Raw genomic sequence first — 15687 nt, 5'->3', positions numbered from 1 at the left:
GCAAGAAAAGAAGCAATGCTTACTTCTTGGTGTGCTCATTTTTCCTTTATAGAACCATTTTAGCAGCCTCCTGTTATAACAACTGCGAGCTGGGATTTTATGTGCAGTGCACACAAAATCATTTACACATGGGAAAAAAATAACCAGGATGCACACAAATGGTTTATTGTGAAATCCTCACAACCTTTATATGCTTGGGCAGGGAAAAAAAAGTTCCTCAGACAGCTGTATTAGAGAAAGCAAATTTCATTCCTACCACCCTCAAACACATGCCCATTTGAGATTAATGTGAGCCTTATTATTCTTACAGAGATTCCATATCTCTTCCCTTTTTCATCTGGTTGTCAGGATTTGCAAACTTTCCCATAAATACAATGGACCCTAGGAATAAGAAAGAGAAAGGTTGGTTAGAATGTGGTGTTTCAGAACAATGGTACTGAGTAATGGACAGTTGTGGAGCACTTCTTCTGCAGGCTCAGTGCAAACACCCAAGTGAGGTCACAGTCAGATGGAAGGCTGAGCAAGGACCACAGGGCCAAGGGGCAGTGTGTAATAAGTCCAATGTTGTTGTTAGTTGCGAAGTCGCATCCGACCCATCGGAACCCCATGGACAGCATTCCTCCAGGCCTTCCTGTCCTCCACCATCCCCTGGAGTCCACTTAAGCTCACACTGACTGCTCCAGTGACTCCATCTAGCCACCTCATTCTCTGCCGTCCTCTTCTTCTTTTGCCATCTATTGTTCCCAGCATTGGGCTCTTCTCCAGGGAGTCCTTCCTTCTCATTAGGTAGCCAAAATATTTGAGTTTCATCTTCAGGATCTGGCCTTCTAAAGAGCAGTCAGGGTTGATCTCCTCTAGGACTGACTGGTTTGATTGTCTTGCGGTCCAAGGGACTCGCAGGAGTCTCTGCCAGCACCACAATTCAAAGGCCTCAATTCTTCAGTGCTCAGCCTTCCTTAGGGTCCAAGTTTCACAGCCATAGATTGCAACCGGGCAAACTATAGCCTTCGCTATATGCACAATAAGTCCAATACTGAGTATCAATTGCCCAGAGCTCCTGTCCATTTCATTAGCTCACAGAGGGAGGTAATAGAGATGTGTGGACATTATCACATCCATTTCATCTCCATTTTACAGATGGTTAGATAGTTTTCATCACATTTTCTCCTCACCAATAACATTGGATTTCACAAACATTTGTGAAAATGTGTGTAAATCCTCAGAAATTCACCAGAAAATGTGTGTAAATCCTCCATAATATACATATTCCCTAAAAATGCATATTTTCATGTTTTAGCCTAGGGGGGAAATTGAGATTGTTTTATATTATTTTTATCTTTGTTTTTAGGACTAATTTTGTATAACATTATGAAAAACATTTGCTCAATATTGGAAAAGTGAGGAGCTGCCCACCGATGGATTGATTCTAAGAAAGATCTTGGACTGTGCAGAAATGGATAGACTGACTTTATCGTTGAAGAAGAAAGAGGATACTGATTTCTATCGAACTTCGTACTCTTTTTATAATTGGCTGGAGAAACGGGACTTGGCATAAATTTAGAGATGTTTTTCAAACTATGATAAACTAACTGGAATTTGATATTAGAATGTTAAAAAATATGTAGTAGGAGGTTGACCCAGTGAATCTGATGTTAATGTTTGTCATGTTTGATTTTTTTTTAGTATTAGTTTAAAATTTTAATAGAATACACACACACACACACACACACACACACACACATTATGGAAAACAAAAATGGGCTACAAATGACAGAATCTATGCAATTTGGGAAAAGCCAAGGCACTGCAGAATCTGTAGGGTGGATTTTTAGAAATTTGAACTCCTTTGACTCCATTCTGGATTCTTCCAAAAAGCCCAGGTGGTAACTCACGAGGCTTTGGATCCAGGACTTGCTTTCCATTGATGGAAGGTCTCCACTCATGGAAGGCGTCACCTCCTGATTTTCAGGGATTCCTCCCCTCTCCACAATCACACCCCTTTCACCTAAGCTCTTGAATCTCTATAGAACATTTTCAGGGGTGTGGAAGGGCTAGGAAGGGGAGCAGGAAAGTTCTTTCTGCCAGTCCCATTGCAGGTGCCTAACTCTGGATCTGCCTCCATGTTGCTGATTTCATGCAGTAATCATATGCAAGCATCCTTGGTCTGTTGTGAAATTGTAAGCCAACCTACTGAAATCATCATGCATTTCTCCCTCATAATCTCCTGCCTCCATTTCTTTTCTCTCCTCTTTTATTTCTCTTGGCACAGAGGCTGGTCAAACTTGTCCAATGTAAAGCACCAATAATATACACATTTATAAACAAATCTGACACAAGTTTCTTAGAAGCGAATCCAGCAGAATCTAATGGTACCTATGGGCAAATTAGCATGATTAAGCTCATCATCACATTAAGATTGCACGCACTGAGACTCAGGGCCTTTAATACAGCATAATAAATAAAACAGTGAACAACAAAGAGGAATCTGCTCTAAAATACCAGTTTGACTAGAATGTTGATCAAGGCAAATGGCAACCTTTTGTATTTGCAGTGTAATGTCCTATGGATCTACCCAAAATAAATCCATCAATTTTAATGGAACATAAGATAAAGGCAAAGGTTTCCCCTTGACACTAAGTCCAGTCATTCCTGACTCTAGGGGGCAGTGCTCATCTCCGTTTCCTAGCCAAGGGAGCCAGCATTTATCTGGAGACAGTCTCTGTGGTCATGGGGCCGGCATGACTAAACACCGAAGTGCACAGAATGCTGTTACCTTCCCACCGAAGTGGTACCTTTTTATCTACTTGCATTTGCATGCTTTCGAACTGCAAGGTTGGCAGGAGCTGAGATGGAGTAATGGGAACTCACCCCGTTGTGCAAATTCGAACTGGCAACCTTTCGATCAACCAGCCCAGCAACACAGTGGTTTAAACCACTGCAGCACCTGCATCCCTTACTCCCAACTAAATTTGTATTGTCCCAAAGAGTAAAGTAAGGCTGTAACTCTATGCACACTTGCATGGAGTAAGCCTTATAGAATAACATGAACTTAGAAACATAGAAAACATAGAAACAGAGTGAGTCAGAAGGGGTCTCCCGGGCCATTTAGTCTGACCTCCGGCACCAGTCGGCTCTGCTCACGACATGCCTACCATGTGCATGACCAGCCTATCCTTGAACACCCGCACCGATGGGGCCTCAATGACCTCTCGTGGAAGCCCATTCCACACCCTCAGGGTCCAAACTGTCAGGAAATGCTTCCTGGCATCCAAATGGAACCTTGGTTCCCTGAGCTTTGCTCTGTTGGAGCACGTCATGCCTTCCTTTGCAGGAGAGAACAGGTCTTTACCCATCTCCATGTGACATCCCCTCACATACCTGTATGTCACCAACATATCCCCTCTCCTCTTCTCCAGGCTGAAGAGACCCCGTTCCCTCAGTCTCACCTCATACCCCATCCCCTGCAAACCGGCCACCAACCTTGTGGTCCTACTCTGCTCTGACTCTAACCTGGCTATAGCCTTTCTGTAATGAGGGGCCCAAAACTGAGCACAATACTCCAGTTGTGGGTGCACCAGAGTTGTATAGAGTGGTAGTAATACCTCTCTTGATCTAGAAGCCACACTTCTGACTATGCAACCAAGGGTGGCGTTCGCCCTCTTGACCACCGCATCACACTGCTGACTCATGTTTAGCCTGCAGTCAACCAGTTACTTCTGATCAAGCATGCTAGAAATTATAGTGTAAGATAATGAAATTTTTCTTTTTTAATTTGTCTCTAACTTTTCTTGGAACTTAAGCTAACTATATCCAGGAACATTCTGGAGTAACTGACATTGCAGTGACATCCTTCAGAAAGATAATGCATTCTCTCTCACTGTAGAGTAAAAAAAATATATCCTAAAACATAGGAAACAATACCATCTAGCTCAAAGATTGTGCAGTAATAATTCCTTTATCACTTAGGGCTCCTTGAATTCTCCTGATTTACTCTGGGGCTCCAGGTTTCACGTTCCAATTCACTTCAGCTACAGGTTAACTCAGGGAATGTACATAGGACCAGAAGCAAATTAAAGCCTCATTTCAAAACAGCCTGAGAATTCTCACAGGAGATTTCAGCGAACAGTCTTGTTAAGATAGATTCTGTTGTACTAGGAATGTGCAGGCGCCATTTTTTGCTCTTTGCAGAGATATTAATGTCCCTTAGTCCCTAGGGCCTGTTCTCAGTGATCAGGTCAGCATAACATGGGAATGGTTCAGAAGCCAGAGCGGCTCTTGAACCACTGTGCAAACGTCCATCACCTGCCAGCTCACTCTTCTGATTATCCTCACCAGGCAGAGGTTGCCATGGCATCCTACCCTAGCAAGGCGGGGTGGGGAGGGTGGGGGGTGGCTGAATTGGTTAGGTGGCTTGTCCACCATCTCCACGAGCTGCCCTCACTGGGTCTGGCTGTCATGACAACCCAGGCCTGGCAACAGTAATTAGAGAAGGCAAGTGACTTGCAGGCAGCATGTGTGGGAGATGTTAAGTAGCCCCCACGTCTTGTGAACCACCCTCTTGTCATGGGAACAGGCTCAGGATGTACAGCAGACATGTGCGCGATGTACAGAAGAATGCCCTATCCCCATCCCCAGCAGGACCAATTCCTTCTTTGAGAAGAACCCTCCTTATCTTGCCTCCTGGTGGACCTCAGTGTGTCATTGGGCTCCTGCCTTAAAGGTCCACGGATGTCCAACAGGGACCTAGCCCTGGCAGTGGGTGGTGGCAGCAGCAGCAGCATATTCCATGTGGCTGGGTTTGATGGACTGACTACTTGAATTCCCAGAGTGCCCTGGGGTAACACCATGTTTCTCCGGGGCATTGTGGGAAATGTTAAATGGTGGCACAGCACCACCAGACCCAGCTGCACAGGCAGACCCATGCATGACAGCACCAGAGCACTGGAGAAAGAGCTATGTCACCAGAGACAGGTGTCTTATATGGTTACAGAAGCACCCAACACAAGCAAAAAGCATTAGTTTTTAATAAGAGCAATGTTTGGGCTAAAGATTTACCATGACACTTTGGAACACCTTTTCTGCTGTTCTGAGTTGAACAATGACTTCTTGTAACACCACAGGTACACTTGAGTTTGTGGCGCATTTTACCTTCCCAGGAGTCTTGGGTTAGTTAAATGATCCACAAACAGATTTGTGAATATTTTTAGGGTGGTTGGATGTGGGGTTAAGCATGCAGAGAACAAGACCTCAACACTGAAAATGATAGTCAACCATGCAAAAAGCAAAGCGAAGCAAACACTGGATCCACTCTTACACCTCTAATAGTATAAAGAGCACCCATGTGGTGTAATGGTTAAAAATGCTGGACTGGGATTCTGGAGATCCAGGTTGTAGTTCCCACTTAGGCATGGAGCTAACTAGGTGACCTTGGGCCCAAGCTACCTCACAGGGTTGTGGATGTGAGCATGAGACTGAGAGGAGGAGGAGATGCTTCCATACAGCCTGAAGTGCCTGATCCTGCCTAATCTTGGAAGCTAAGCAGGCAGGATCAGCTCTGCGTGACTTAAATGTTGTGAACCACACAGAGGACTTTGACTATGGGTGGTATAGAAATGTAATATGCTAAGGAAAAAAGGCAGGATATAAATATAATTGATAAATAAACAGAAGTGAAAGGGTGGTATATTTTAAAATATACTGCTGAAGGAGCGGATTCTTTGGGTGGATGATGGGCAGGCCTGGGGCAGGAGCCCATTGGGTCAAGTAGTGGAACCAGGCACACTTAGATTCACCTGGGAGAGAGATCTGGTGGATGAGGAGCCCATAAATCAATTTCTGAGAACACAATATCTGGCTTACTAAGACAAAAGCAAACAAACAAAACAATTACAAAAACCAGAAGCAAAAATACTGAATGGATGCATGCATTATCAGCCAGCTGGCAAGTTTAAGTGAAGTCTTTCCTGGCACTAGGATTAAATGAGTAGTGCTTTTTCTTCCTCTGTGTCATTATCCTGCTCAAAGTGCAGCAGCACAATGAATGAACGAATGAACAAATGAAAGCAAGCAGCAACCCTGCTACTGGCCTTTGTCCTGTGTATATGTTCAAAAATTTATCTATCAAAGACAGTTAAGGTTCTCTAGTAAATGGAGTTCTGTACATCCCCAGGAGCCTTACCAGCACTACGGTTGATGGTACCGCTTAAAAGATACCCCTGCGAATAATCTCTGGACATTATTTTTTTCCTTACACATGGGAATATATTTACAGACCTCCTCACTCTGAAATAAAAATGTCTTCTCCCAGATTGCCAAGGAGCTTGCTACGAGAATTTCAAACAGTGGAGGTGGTGTTATTACTGTCATCTTCTTTTCTGCTTCAAGTGGATTGCTCTCTGCTTGTCTACCAGAGAGCTGCCATACTCTGAATGAAAAGAAAAACTCACAATAGAGTATTGTGCCACCTAAGACACTAACCAAACTTATTATGGCACATATTTGTATGGATTGGATTCTGTTTTATCAAAGGAATGGACTGCTTTTCTGAGCCATTGGGTGTTTGTTTGGAGACAGCTAGTGAAACCCGACATTCCAAGAGTCTACTGAGATTTGGACAGCAGAGTAACCAATACAGGGTTTGGTTCACACCAACAACCAGGAGCAAGCGAGGTTCAGCTGGATTTTGACCAAGATGGGATACAGGTCTCCCAGAAAAGCAGGCAGAAGAAGGCAACTGCATTGCAGAGAGCTCCAAGTCAAGCTGGAAGCCAGACAAGTTTGCCTGTGCGTTGTGCCAACAAACAGAGGATTATGACTGAGGCTAAAGAACGGCTATGGTTTTGTTAGATGGGTTAGCCCCTAGCTTGCTTCATCCTATTGACTGAGGCCTTCTCCCTTAAAGGCACCTGATTTGCCTCAACAGGCTGAGGCTGTGATGACATGGAAGTCACTTGGGCATGACAGGAGCCCTCACAATCCAAGGATGGCAATGCAGTTTCCTCCAGACACAGAATGGCCAGGGCTTTCTTGGAGAACCAGGCCATAAGGAGGTGGAAATGCTGCCATGCCCTTCTGCAGCCAAGCCCTCCCTGGTTCAGTGCTTTCCGAAGCCTCGTCTTCTGAGGAGAAGAGGTCAGTGGCTTAGACCATGACAGGCAGAGGGAACTGTAACACAGCTAGTTCTGTGGCCATTGCAATATAAGCAATGGCTGTTCACAGTCCTTCCATGTGTATGCTATTCAGCAGCCCTGTTTGATGTCCAGTGACCTAAAATTAGGTTTGGATTACCTGACTGCCAGTCCTGCGGTTTTCAAATTTTGTCTGGTTTTTTAAAAATCTACAGTATCCATCCCTCTCAGATATACCAAAGATGAATCAGTACCACCTCTCCATTAAGGCCCATGCCTTCCAAGTTTTGCAGGAAAATTTGGGGCATAATTAGCTGACGCACAGTATTTGCTTTCTGCCACCCCAGCCTACCCGCTGCAAGCCATGCTTTATTTATGGGCAGCTCAGAGCTATCCCCAGAGCGAACCTGGGGGACTGCTGTGCACACATTTCTTGAGGAATTCGCCTTTATTATCAGCAGCTGTTTACTTTGCCTCAGGTGACAGGACTTTTCCATGACTCCCAGCAGTTGCCAAGGGACACTTCAGTTTGCTTCAGTGCAGAAGTGTTGTGGCTTTCCTCCTCCTCACCCACACAGAAATCTGTGCAGACATTTGCTGCAGTTACATCTACCAAAGGCTATTTTTCATGCATTGCCCACCCTTAATTTATATACATTTTAAAGAAGGACTTCAGGCTTGGAAGGGTCCTTGTAGGTCACGCTGTTCTTCCTTTCTGACCAGACAAAAAGAAGACCTGCCAGCCCAAGTGGGTACTGGGACTCGCTACAGGGTAGCAACAGCAGACAGCATTGTGTGTATGTATGTGTGGACGTGTGTGCATGCACACCCTAAGTGTGTGGGATCCAGACCAAGGATATGGACTCCATGTAGGAATTCTCCAGCCTTCTCCCTCCTCCATGTTTTTTGCTTGCAATGCACCCATTTTACTAATGTAGCAAGAGGCAATATGGACAGTCTGTGTGGGATGGTGCTTACAGTACTGGACTGGAGACCCAGGAACTCAGGGTTCTAGCCCCCCCCAGAATGGAGCTCACTGGGTGACACTGGGCCAGCCTCAGACTCTCAGTTTGGGCTAAAGATCTCTCATGCCAGTGTATCATATTTTTCTAATTTTTCTGTTGTTCTGAGTTGGAAAGCAGACTCTTATAACACCGCAGAGGTAAGTGAGCTTGTGGAGTATTTTACCTTCCCCAGAGTCATTAGAAGATGGCTTGGGTTAGTAAAATGACCCACAAACACATTTGCATATTTTTCATAGTTGGTGGGTGAGAGGTTGAGTAAAGTGGTCCTTTGGGCATGCTGATATTTTTCTATAGAGGGCTCTGATAACTTGACATTCCTGGCTAATCAGAGATTCCCCCTTCCACAGAGATACTTTCTGTTGGTACATTCCAGGCTGTTTCTTCTGCCCCTCTGAACACATGGCTGCATTGACAGTAGGGGAAGGGCTAGCTCACCAGGTCCTGTGACTCCTTCATGTGTTGGTCAAATATATGGGGAGGATCGTGCTCCCACCTATCACATTCTGAATAACTTAGAAGATGCAGTTTGCATCATTGTAGCCAATGCAAATAGATTTAAAAGACAATTTTGGGCAGGCAAACATAAATTTGGGTCCATCCACACTCTCAAACCATGGTAGTTTGGAAGAAAGAACTGCATATACATATCAGTTTTCCACAAACATTTAGGATATAGACACACACTTAATTCCTAAGGCTCCAGTTATGTTGCTTTAAGGTTATCATCAGCTTTAATAAAGCTTGTCTACCATTATGACATATTATCAGTAATTCAGTGTAGGAGCTACTGTAACAAAAATACTGATTGTGTAATTGCTTAAAATAACAGTAATTTCCTTTCTTTATTGCTGTCACCATTATTTCCTGAAAATGAGCTGCCACTCATCTCTAGTCTTCAATTTAAAGCAGCAGGTTACTTTGGGCAGTTTGATTTTAGCAAAAAACATAAAACTGTAATGCAGATTTTCCCTCCACTAAGTACTAGTTGTGAAATGTTATGGAGCCAATAAAAAGGGAAGGGGGAAGAATTTCCTGCCCTATTTTCTCCTACAGCTAACAAGCCAGTAACAGTCAGTTCCAGTTTATGTTTAGAAGTCATTTTCTGTTCTCCTTGTATGATAAGTGTGGAAGTCTTACACATATATCCACACACACATGGGAAGTGGGGTATATACCACAGAAATCCACAGCCAGGCAGAAATTCCCTATGATCTGTACCTGGGTCAAGGTAGCTTCAGTCAATCCAATTCCCCATGGTATGTACCTGGGTCAATCCAATTCCTGTTTAGGGAGAGCAGAGGCCTACAGTTTCCTGGCATTTCTCCAAACAAGCACAGGATTCCACCCTGAATAGGTGAGCCCAGACTGAATATTGGCTCCCATCCACCAGTATTTTCACAGGACTTTTTGTACCCCAAGAAAGTGGAGGAGGGAATAATGGACAATTGAGGTTTATCAGTGAATTATCAGTGATTATCAGTATGGGTGTGAAAACTAAAAGCCTGCGTGGTGTCGTGATTAAGCACACAGGTCTGGGACTCAGGAGGTCTGGGTTCTAGTCCCCATCGAGCCAAGTGGGTGACTTTGGGCCAGTTGCAGACTATCAGTCTGACCTACCTCACAGGGTTCTGGTTAGGAGGGTAAAATTGGGAGCAGGAGGAGGAGAATTATGGAAGCTGCTTTGAGTTCTTTAAAAAAGAAAATGGCAGGATATAAATCCAATAAACCTGGAAAATGAGGAAAACTGACAGGAAGATGATGGGTGTTGGAGGATTGCTTTGCAAATAGCCTGGACCAAGAGAAAGATAAAGGAGAGGAATCAAGCCAGAGCTTTCCCTAGAAGCAACATCAACAAAAGTGAGGCTATTATACTTCAGGTATATCATACAAAGGCACGACTCCCTGGAGAAGATAAGAAGAAAAGGAAGATCAAATATGGAATGTACCATCTGTATAAACAAAGCAGCAGCCTTGAATTTACAAAAGCCCGGCAGGGCTGGCAAGGGTAGGATATTTTGGAAAGCATTCATCCATGGGGTTGCCATAAGTCGGAGACAATGTGACAGCACATAACAACAGCAAAGATCAGTGACTGGCTAATTCAGAGGTAGGGATTGAAGTTTAAATAACCAAGGCATTTGTCTTATCTGTTTGGGGGGAACAAGAGCTTTGCTACCACTTGAAGTGGCATCTTGGTTGCCTGTGATAACCCAGCCAGAGCCCCTTTTGTAATTTAGGACATAATGCCCCATGGAAACAATGCTACCTAATGACGTGATGTTGCTTTCAGGGATATCCTTGGGTACAGGGAGAGTGATGGATACTCCCACAGGCCAGTGAAAGCCCTTAACACAGGGTGTAACATGTCCAGTGTGTAAAACATATTGCATTACAGTATTCATGGGACAAGATAATAATAATGTTTCCATCAATGTACAAGTGACTTTACAAAGAAGGAGAAGATAAGTCTCTGCTTCAACTGGATTACCATCTAAAAACAGATGCGAAGGAGACAACAGAGGAAGGGGTAAACAGGGAACCGATTTCAGTATTTCAGGCACTTTTTAAAAGTGCTTATGAAATGTGTGCAAATGTTAATTTGCACAAATTGCATTTAAAAGAGATCTTTCACAAATACACACTTGAATATTTACAGGGGTCCGAAATGAAATTCCTCCTTTGCACTTCCTATGGGAAGTGCCTCCTATGGAAGTACAGCAGGCATTGGTCAGGAGCATTGATTTCAAGAAAGCAACAAATACATTAATTTGTTGCTTATTTTCCTCTGAGGGCTGACAAATCTGTTGACAGCTCATCTTTTGACAGCTCTTGGGAGAGACCAAGAAACACGTTATTGATCTGCAATCTCTTTGTGGCCTTGTTTTATACTGCTCTCATAATTTTGCGTACTCTTTGTCAGGGGAAGCTTCTCACAATATTCACAAGGCCAGGTGTGCATAGCTTCCTAAGATGCACAAAGAAGGAGAAGGAAAAACACCATTTGCACAAATGTCAAGACCATTTTTTTAAATTGTGCAAAAAATGAAGTCCACAAGCTGCCTCAGCTCAGTACAACCCCAGCTGATACCAACAGAAGGAAATGGACAAAATCCTGGGGTGGGGGGTAGGGGAGCTGAATCTGTTTGATTTTCACCCTCCTGGAATTCTCAGAGCATCCTAATTGTTAAAAACAACACTAATTCCTCTTCTTCAGTGTAACCAATATTCTTCACTCAAAACAAACCGTCACTTATCCTAATCCTCAATTTAAAGCAGCAGGTTAATTTAGATACTTTGATTCTTGGCCAACATCATAAAACACTAATTCAGGGTTCGTGTTTACTTACAAGTTGCAGACACTGAAGTAGTTGTTTCCTGCCTGGAGTAATCACTATGGAATTATTTGTTGAAGCAGAAGGGTTGTCTGAGTAAATTGTCTCCATAAGGGGATCCCCAGATTTTGCATGTAGACCTAACAATAGCCCTGTGCATCCCTTTCCAATCATGGCAGAAGGGAGCACAGGCCACAGCTTGATGCCCCCACTACCTGGTCACATCCATGAGAACTGCCCTGTGGCCCCTTTTGCTAGGGATGGACAAACTTGCCAGGTCTGATTTCTCTCTCTTTTATTTCCCAGATATGTTCAGTTCACCTCAAACTTCAAAAATTTCTCTGGTTTTGGATCTGGTTCATCCTAAATGTTGACATTTAAAAACAAAACATGTTTGTATGAAAATTCATTATCCTTTTTGTGAACTTTTCTCCAAATGCATGCACTTTTGCATGCAGTGTTGCCTAATATACATATTTGCCATTGTTCTTTCTGATTCAATGGAAACTTGAATGTTATTTCCTGTAATATGTGGATTTTGTATGCAGGTTTTAAACTGGACAGCTCCTTTGCAAATTTCAGAAAAGTGCAAATTTTGGAGGATAACTGAATTTCAGTTTACATCATGGTTTAAAAGAGCAAAATAAGGAACATAGTTTTCCTGTGCAATATAGAATCCTGTAGGACCCAGGTTCAAAATCGAGCAGGGGACCTACATGGGTCCAGGAGCTCCCTGCTGCAGACTTTCACCCTTCAAGCACGTGGAGTGAAGTGGAGATGTCATAGAGAGGATGGACTCATTAGCACATCTTCACTCTCCCCCACCCACATGACGGGACTCCCACATAGCAAAATGCACGAATAGGCCTATTGTAAAGTATGGATGCTGCAGACATTCCTGTCACACGGGTCAAGTAACTGGCTGCAGTTCTCTGTCGAGTGTGCAGCTGGTGATGCATTGGGGACATAACTGCAGAATGTGTGAAACTGCCCTGAGGGTTTTTTCAGCCAGCTGTTAGCCGAAGTTAGCAGACTGAATGATCCAGAAAGAGAGGGCTTGGGAAACTTCTCTATCCTCTTTCTTGGCAACCTTTGCCCAGTGGGAGAAGAGTGGTTTGGATTTTGTGGGCTAATGAGCTCTTGCCATATTGAAAGTCAACTAAAAACCCCCACAAAATTGTTTAGTCTACCAACTGATCTGGATTAATCCGATTATGAAGGCTTCCACCTGTGGAATAGCATGTCTCAGCTCTTTGTAAAAACCCATTACTTTCCAAGCCATCTGAGCCAACTGCCTCTCTCAGGGGAAGATTTGCAGTGCTCAGAAATTAACATTGCCAACTGTTTAAGAAAATAAAAACCTAAGCTGATAAGTCAGTGCACTCCAGATGGCTGCACTTCTACAGTAGAGAGGCATGGGAGAAGTCCATCTCATAAAGGATTAATCACTGTACACCCCTCCCACCTCTTGTGGTGGTCATATGCCCATATTACTCATGCATAAGCCAGTGGTAGGGCTGCGCCTCTGTTCCCACTCTCCCCCTCCCCCAGGGACTGTGTTGTGTGGACATCTGAGGAGGAACTACTGTGTGCTCCATTGCTCATGCATAGGGCTTCCTGCACTAGGGATGCTGTTGCTCCTTTGGATCATCTTTCCTCCACTGGAAACTGAATGCATTTCTGAGCTTGTGCTGCAATGCATGGACCAAAAACACTGGCACACTTTCCTCAGCTGAGGAATTGAAGAGGTGCTGCAGGATCCTTTGCATTAGCCCTTCCCTACATAAAAGTGTATTATGGGGGTTTGCAGTGCAACTCGCTTGGCGACACCACTGTTGGGGATGCTGCTTGTCCTTATGAGCCTGGATTTTCAGCCTTCGTGAGCTGACCCCTCTGCTCTGTGGCTGCTCTCTCTCCAAGTGCTGGTCCCATAAGCGATCCAAAAATGACTTCAATCAGAATAGGAACACTGAACATTTCTGAAAGATCTGCTAATCCATTCATTGCCTCTATCAACAGATACATTGCTTCTCTACTCACCTGTTGAGTTATGCTTCAGGAGAAATAAGAATGGTCGGTTAGCCACAAACTGGCGGTGGGACATGCTCATGATGACCGCAACATGCATACCTGCAAGATATAGTCAGGCAAACAAAGAAACACCATCACTGTGAGCAAGGAGGGAGGAGGGATAGCTGAGTGGTATTACACAGAGAAGTTCTCCCAGGTCCAGGCTGTAGGATCTTCAGTGAAAATAGCAGGTGACAGGAAAGATCCCTGAGCTGTTTGAGAGACACCAGCAAGCAGAGAAGACAGCACTAGACTGGATGGGCTCATGATCTGACAAGGTCTCACAAGGTATAAAGCAGTTTAATGGATGGAACTGGTAGCTAGGCTGGCTCTCCTACATTAACACAGCATAAGGAGAGCCACACTGGATCATACCAAAGACGTATCTCAGGGCCCCTCAGCATGGTGCGTGCAGGCACCTAATTTTCTTTTCTCCTGCATTTTTAAAAAATATGCACTAATGGATTTTTAAAAAATGCATGAAATGTTCTAGTAATTAAAGACAGACTTCAAGAAAAATGCACAAAGTATCCAAATGAGTATCTGTTTGAAGTTGGCACTTATATGTCACCAGTTCGTATATCCAACACATTGTCCATGGCATTATAGGAGGTGAGGTTTTACCCTTCCAATTTTTATCCTTTCAGACCAGTTTTTAGTTGTCAAAATGGTGCAGAAAACCCATTACCCCTTCCATTTGTTAATTTCCATGAAGCACTTACATAATTGAAAACAGCATGTATATGAGTGAATAATGAAGGCTATTCCAATACAAAATGCATCTGCATAATAACCTTCTCTCAAAAAAAGCAGCAACCTTCAGGCATTGCCAAAATACATGTTTAAGGCAAGAGAACACAGTAGTGCCCCATCAACAATTAGTTGAATTAGACCATCTCTTATTAAAGAGATGTTGTGGTATCCAAAAGATATGGAAGAAAAGCCTTTTCTGCACAAGACATAGCATGGAATCTGCAGACAAGACAGGCAGGTGTCAGTGCAATGACTAGACATTTTGTGGTGGTACCACAGCAAATTCCCAAACATGCCTGGGGGAGGTCTGTTCACACAGTGGCCAATCAGATGCCCACACAATGCCCAGAATTTCCGCAACTGGCATGCAGAAACATAGTGCCTCTCATACTGGAGGATATGGATGGATGGATGGATCAATTGATCAATCTCCAACAAGATTGACAGGGGACCTTCCTAGGTAAACACAATGTCTAAACTGTGCCCTCCTCTCACTTAACATCAGTGCCAATTAACTGCCAATGGTATGTTAATATTCTAAGGCCACAGCCCTGAAAACAGTGGAACTTCATTCAGAATAAAACATGCATAATTTGCACTGCCAGGCTGTATAGACTTACTCAGGAGTAAGCCTCATGGAACTAAGTTTAAAGTCTGAATTTACTTCTGAGTAAGCATGCAGTGTAGAATGCAAGCCAGTATAAGATCAATTTGGCCCTGTGACTGAGAATTAATCAAATATTTTCCCAAGCACAGCATTTTTCCAGCTGAGAGAAAACTGCCTTTTGGCTGAGTGATGCTACTGGCATACTGGAAAAAAAACCATTCATTTTAGCAATTAAAATCATATGTCAAGGCTGGGCAACTTAGCACCTCCAGGAATTTTGGTCTGCAACTTCTAAGTTCAGAATTGGCTGTTTCAGCTAGAAATATTGGGATCTGTAGACCAAAGCACCTGGAGGGCCACACATTGCCCAGAAGTGTCATAGGTATATATCCCAACCAAAATCAAGCACTTTAAAGTGCCACTGGACAAGCATATTTCAGGAAATAAGGAATGGAAGATGGATACAGACAGACCTATTCCCAAAGAGCTCTGGCCCAAATCTATTTCCCAGTGCCTGGATCATTTCTCCAGAGCCCTGGCTGTCCACTGGTCCCAATCAAACAGTTTTTCCTCATGTAAATTGTCATGCAAGGGAAAGAAAGGGTTAAATATCCCCCCACCTTACATGATGTCACATCAAAAAGCTTAATTGCATGGAGGAGAAGACTTGGGTGACTCATCTATTTTTTTATTAAACCTACTATCCATTCCTTATTCATAAACTAACTGAAACTAAAGAATTTCTAATTTAGGATGATGTGGGGAGAGCAGGA

The 15687-nt window shown here is 43.6% G+C and overlaps 1 protein-coding gene across 1 annotated transcript in view; it reads right to left on the bottom strand.

Annotated features, from left to right (window-relative positions):
• Positions 1–304: 304 nt before the first annotated feature.
• SERPINI2 (serpin family I member 2) overlaps positions 305–15687 on the bottom strand; it is a 45370-nt gene continuing 29987 nt past the window's right edge. The window contains exons 7-8 of the mRNA XM_044434404.1: positions 13525–13614; positions 305–381 (exon numbers count right to left, since the gene is read on the bottom strand). Coding sequence (XP_044290339.1) covers positions 305–381; positions 13525–13614 — 167 coding nt within the window. The remainder of the gene's footprint in view (positions 382–13524; positions 13615–15687) is intronic.

Source organism: Varanus komodoensis, unplaced genomic scaffold (assembly GCF_004798865.1).
Source record: "Varanus komodoensis strain SLA01 unplaced genomic scaffold, ASM479886v1 scaffold28, whole genome shotgun sequence".
NCBI classification, from domain to species: domain Eukaryota; kingdom Metazoa; phylum Chordata; class Lepidosauria; order Squamata; family Varanidae; genus Varanus; species Varanus komodoensis.
This window is presented reverse-complemented; position numbering and strand designations above follow the sequence as displayed.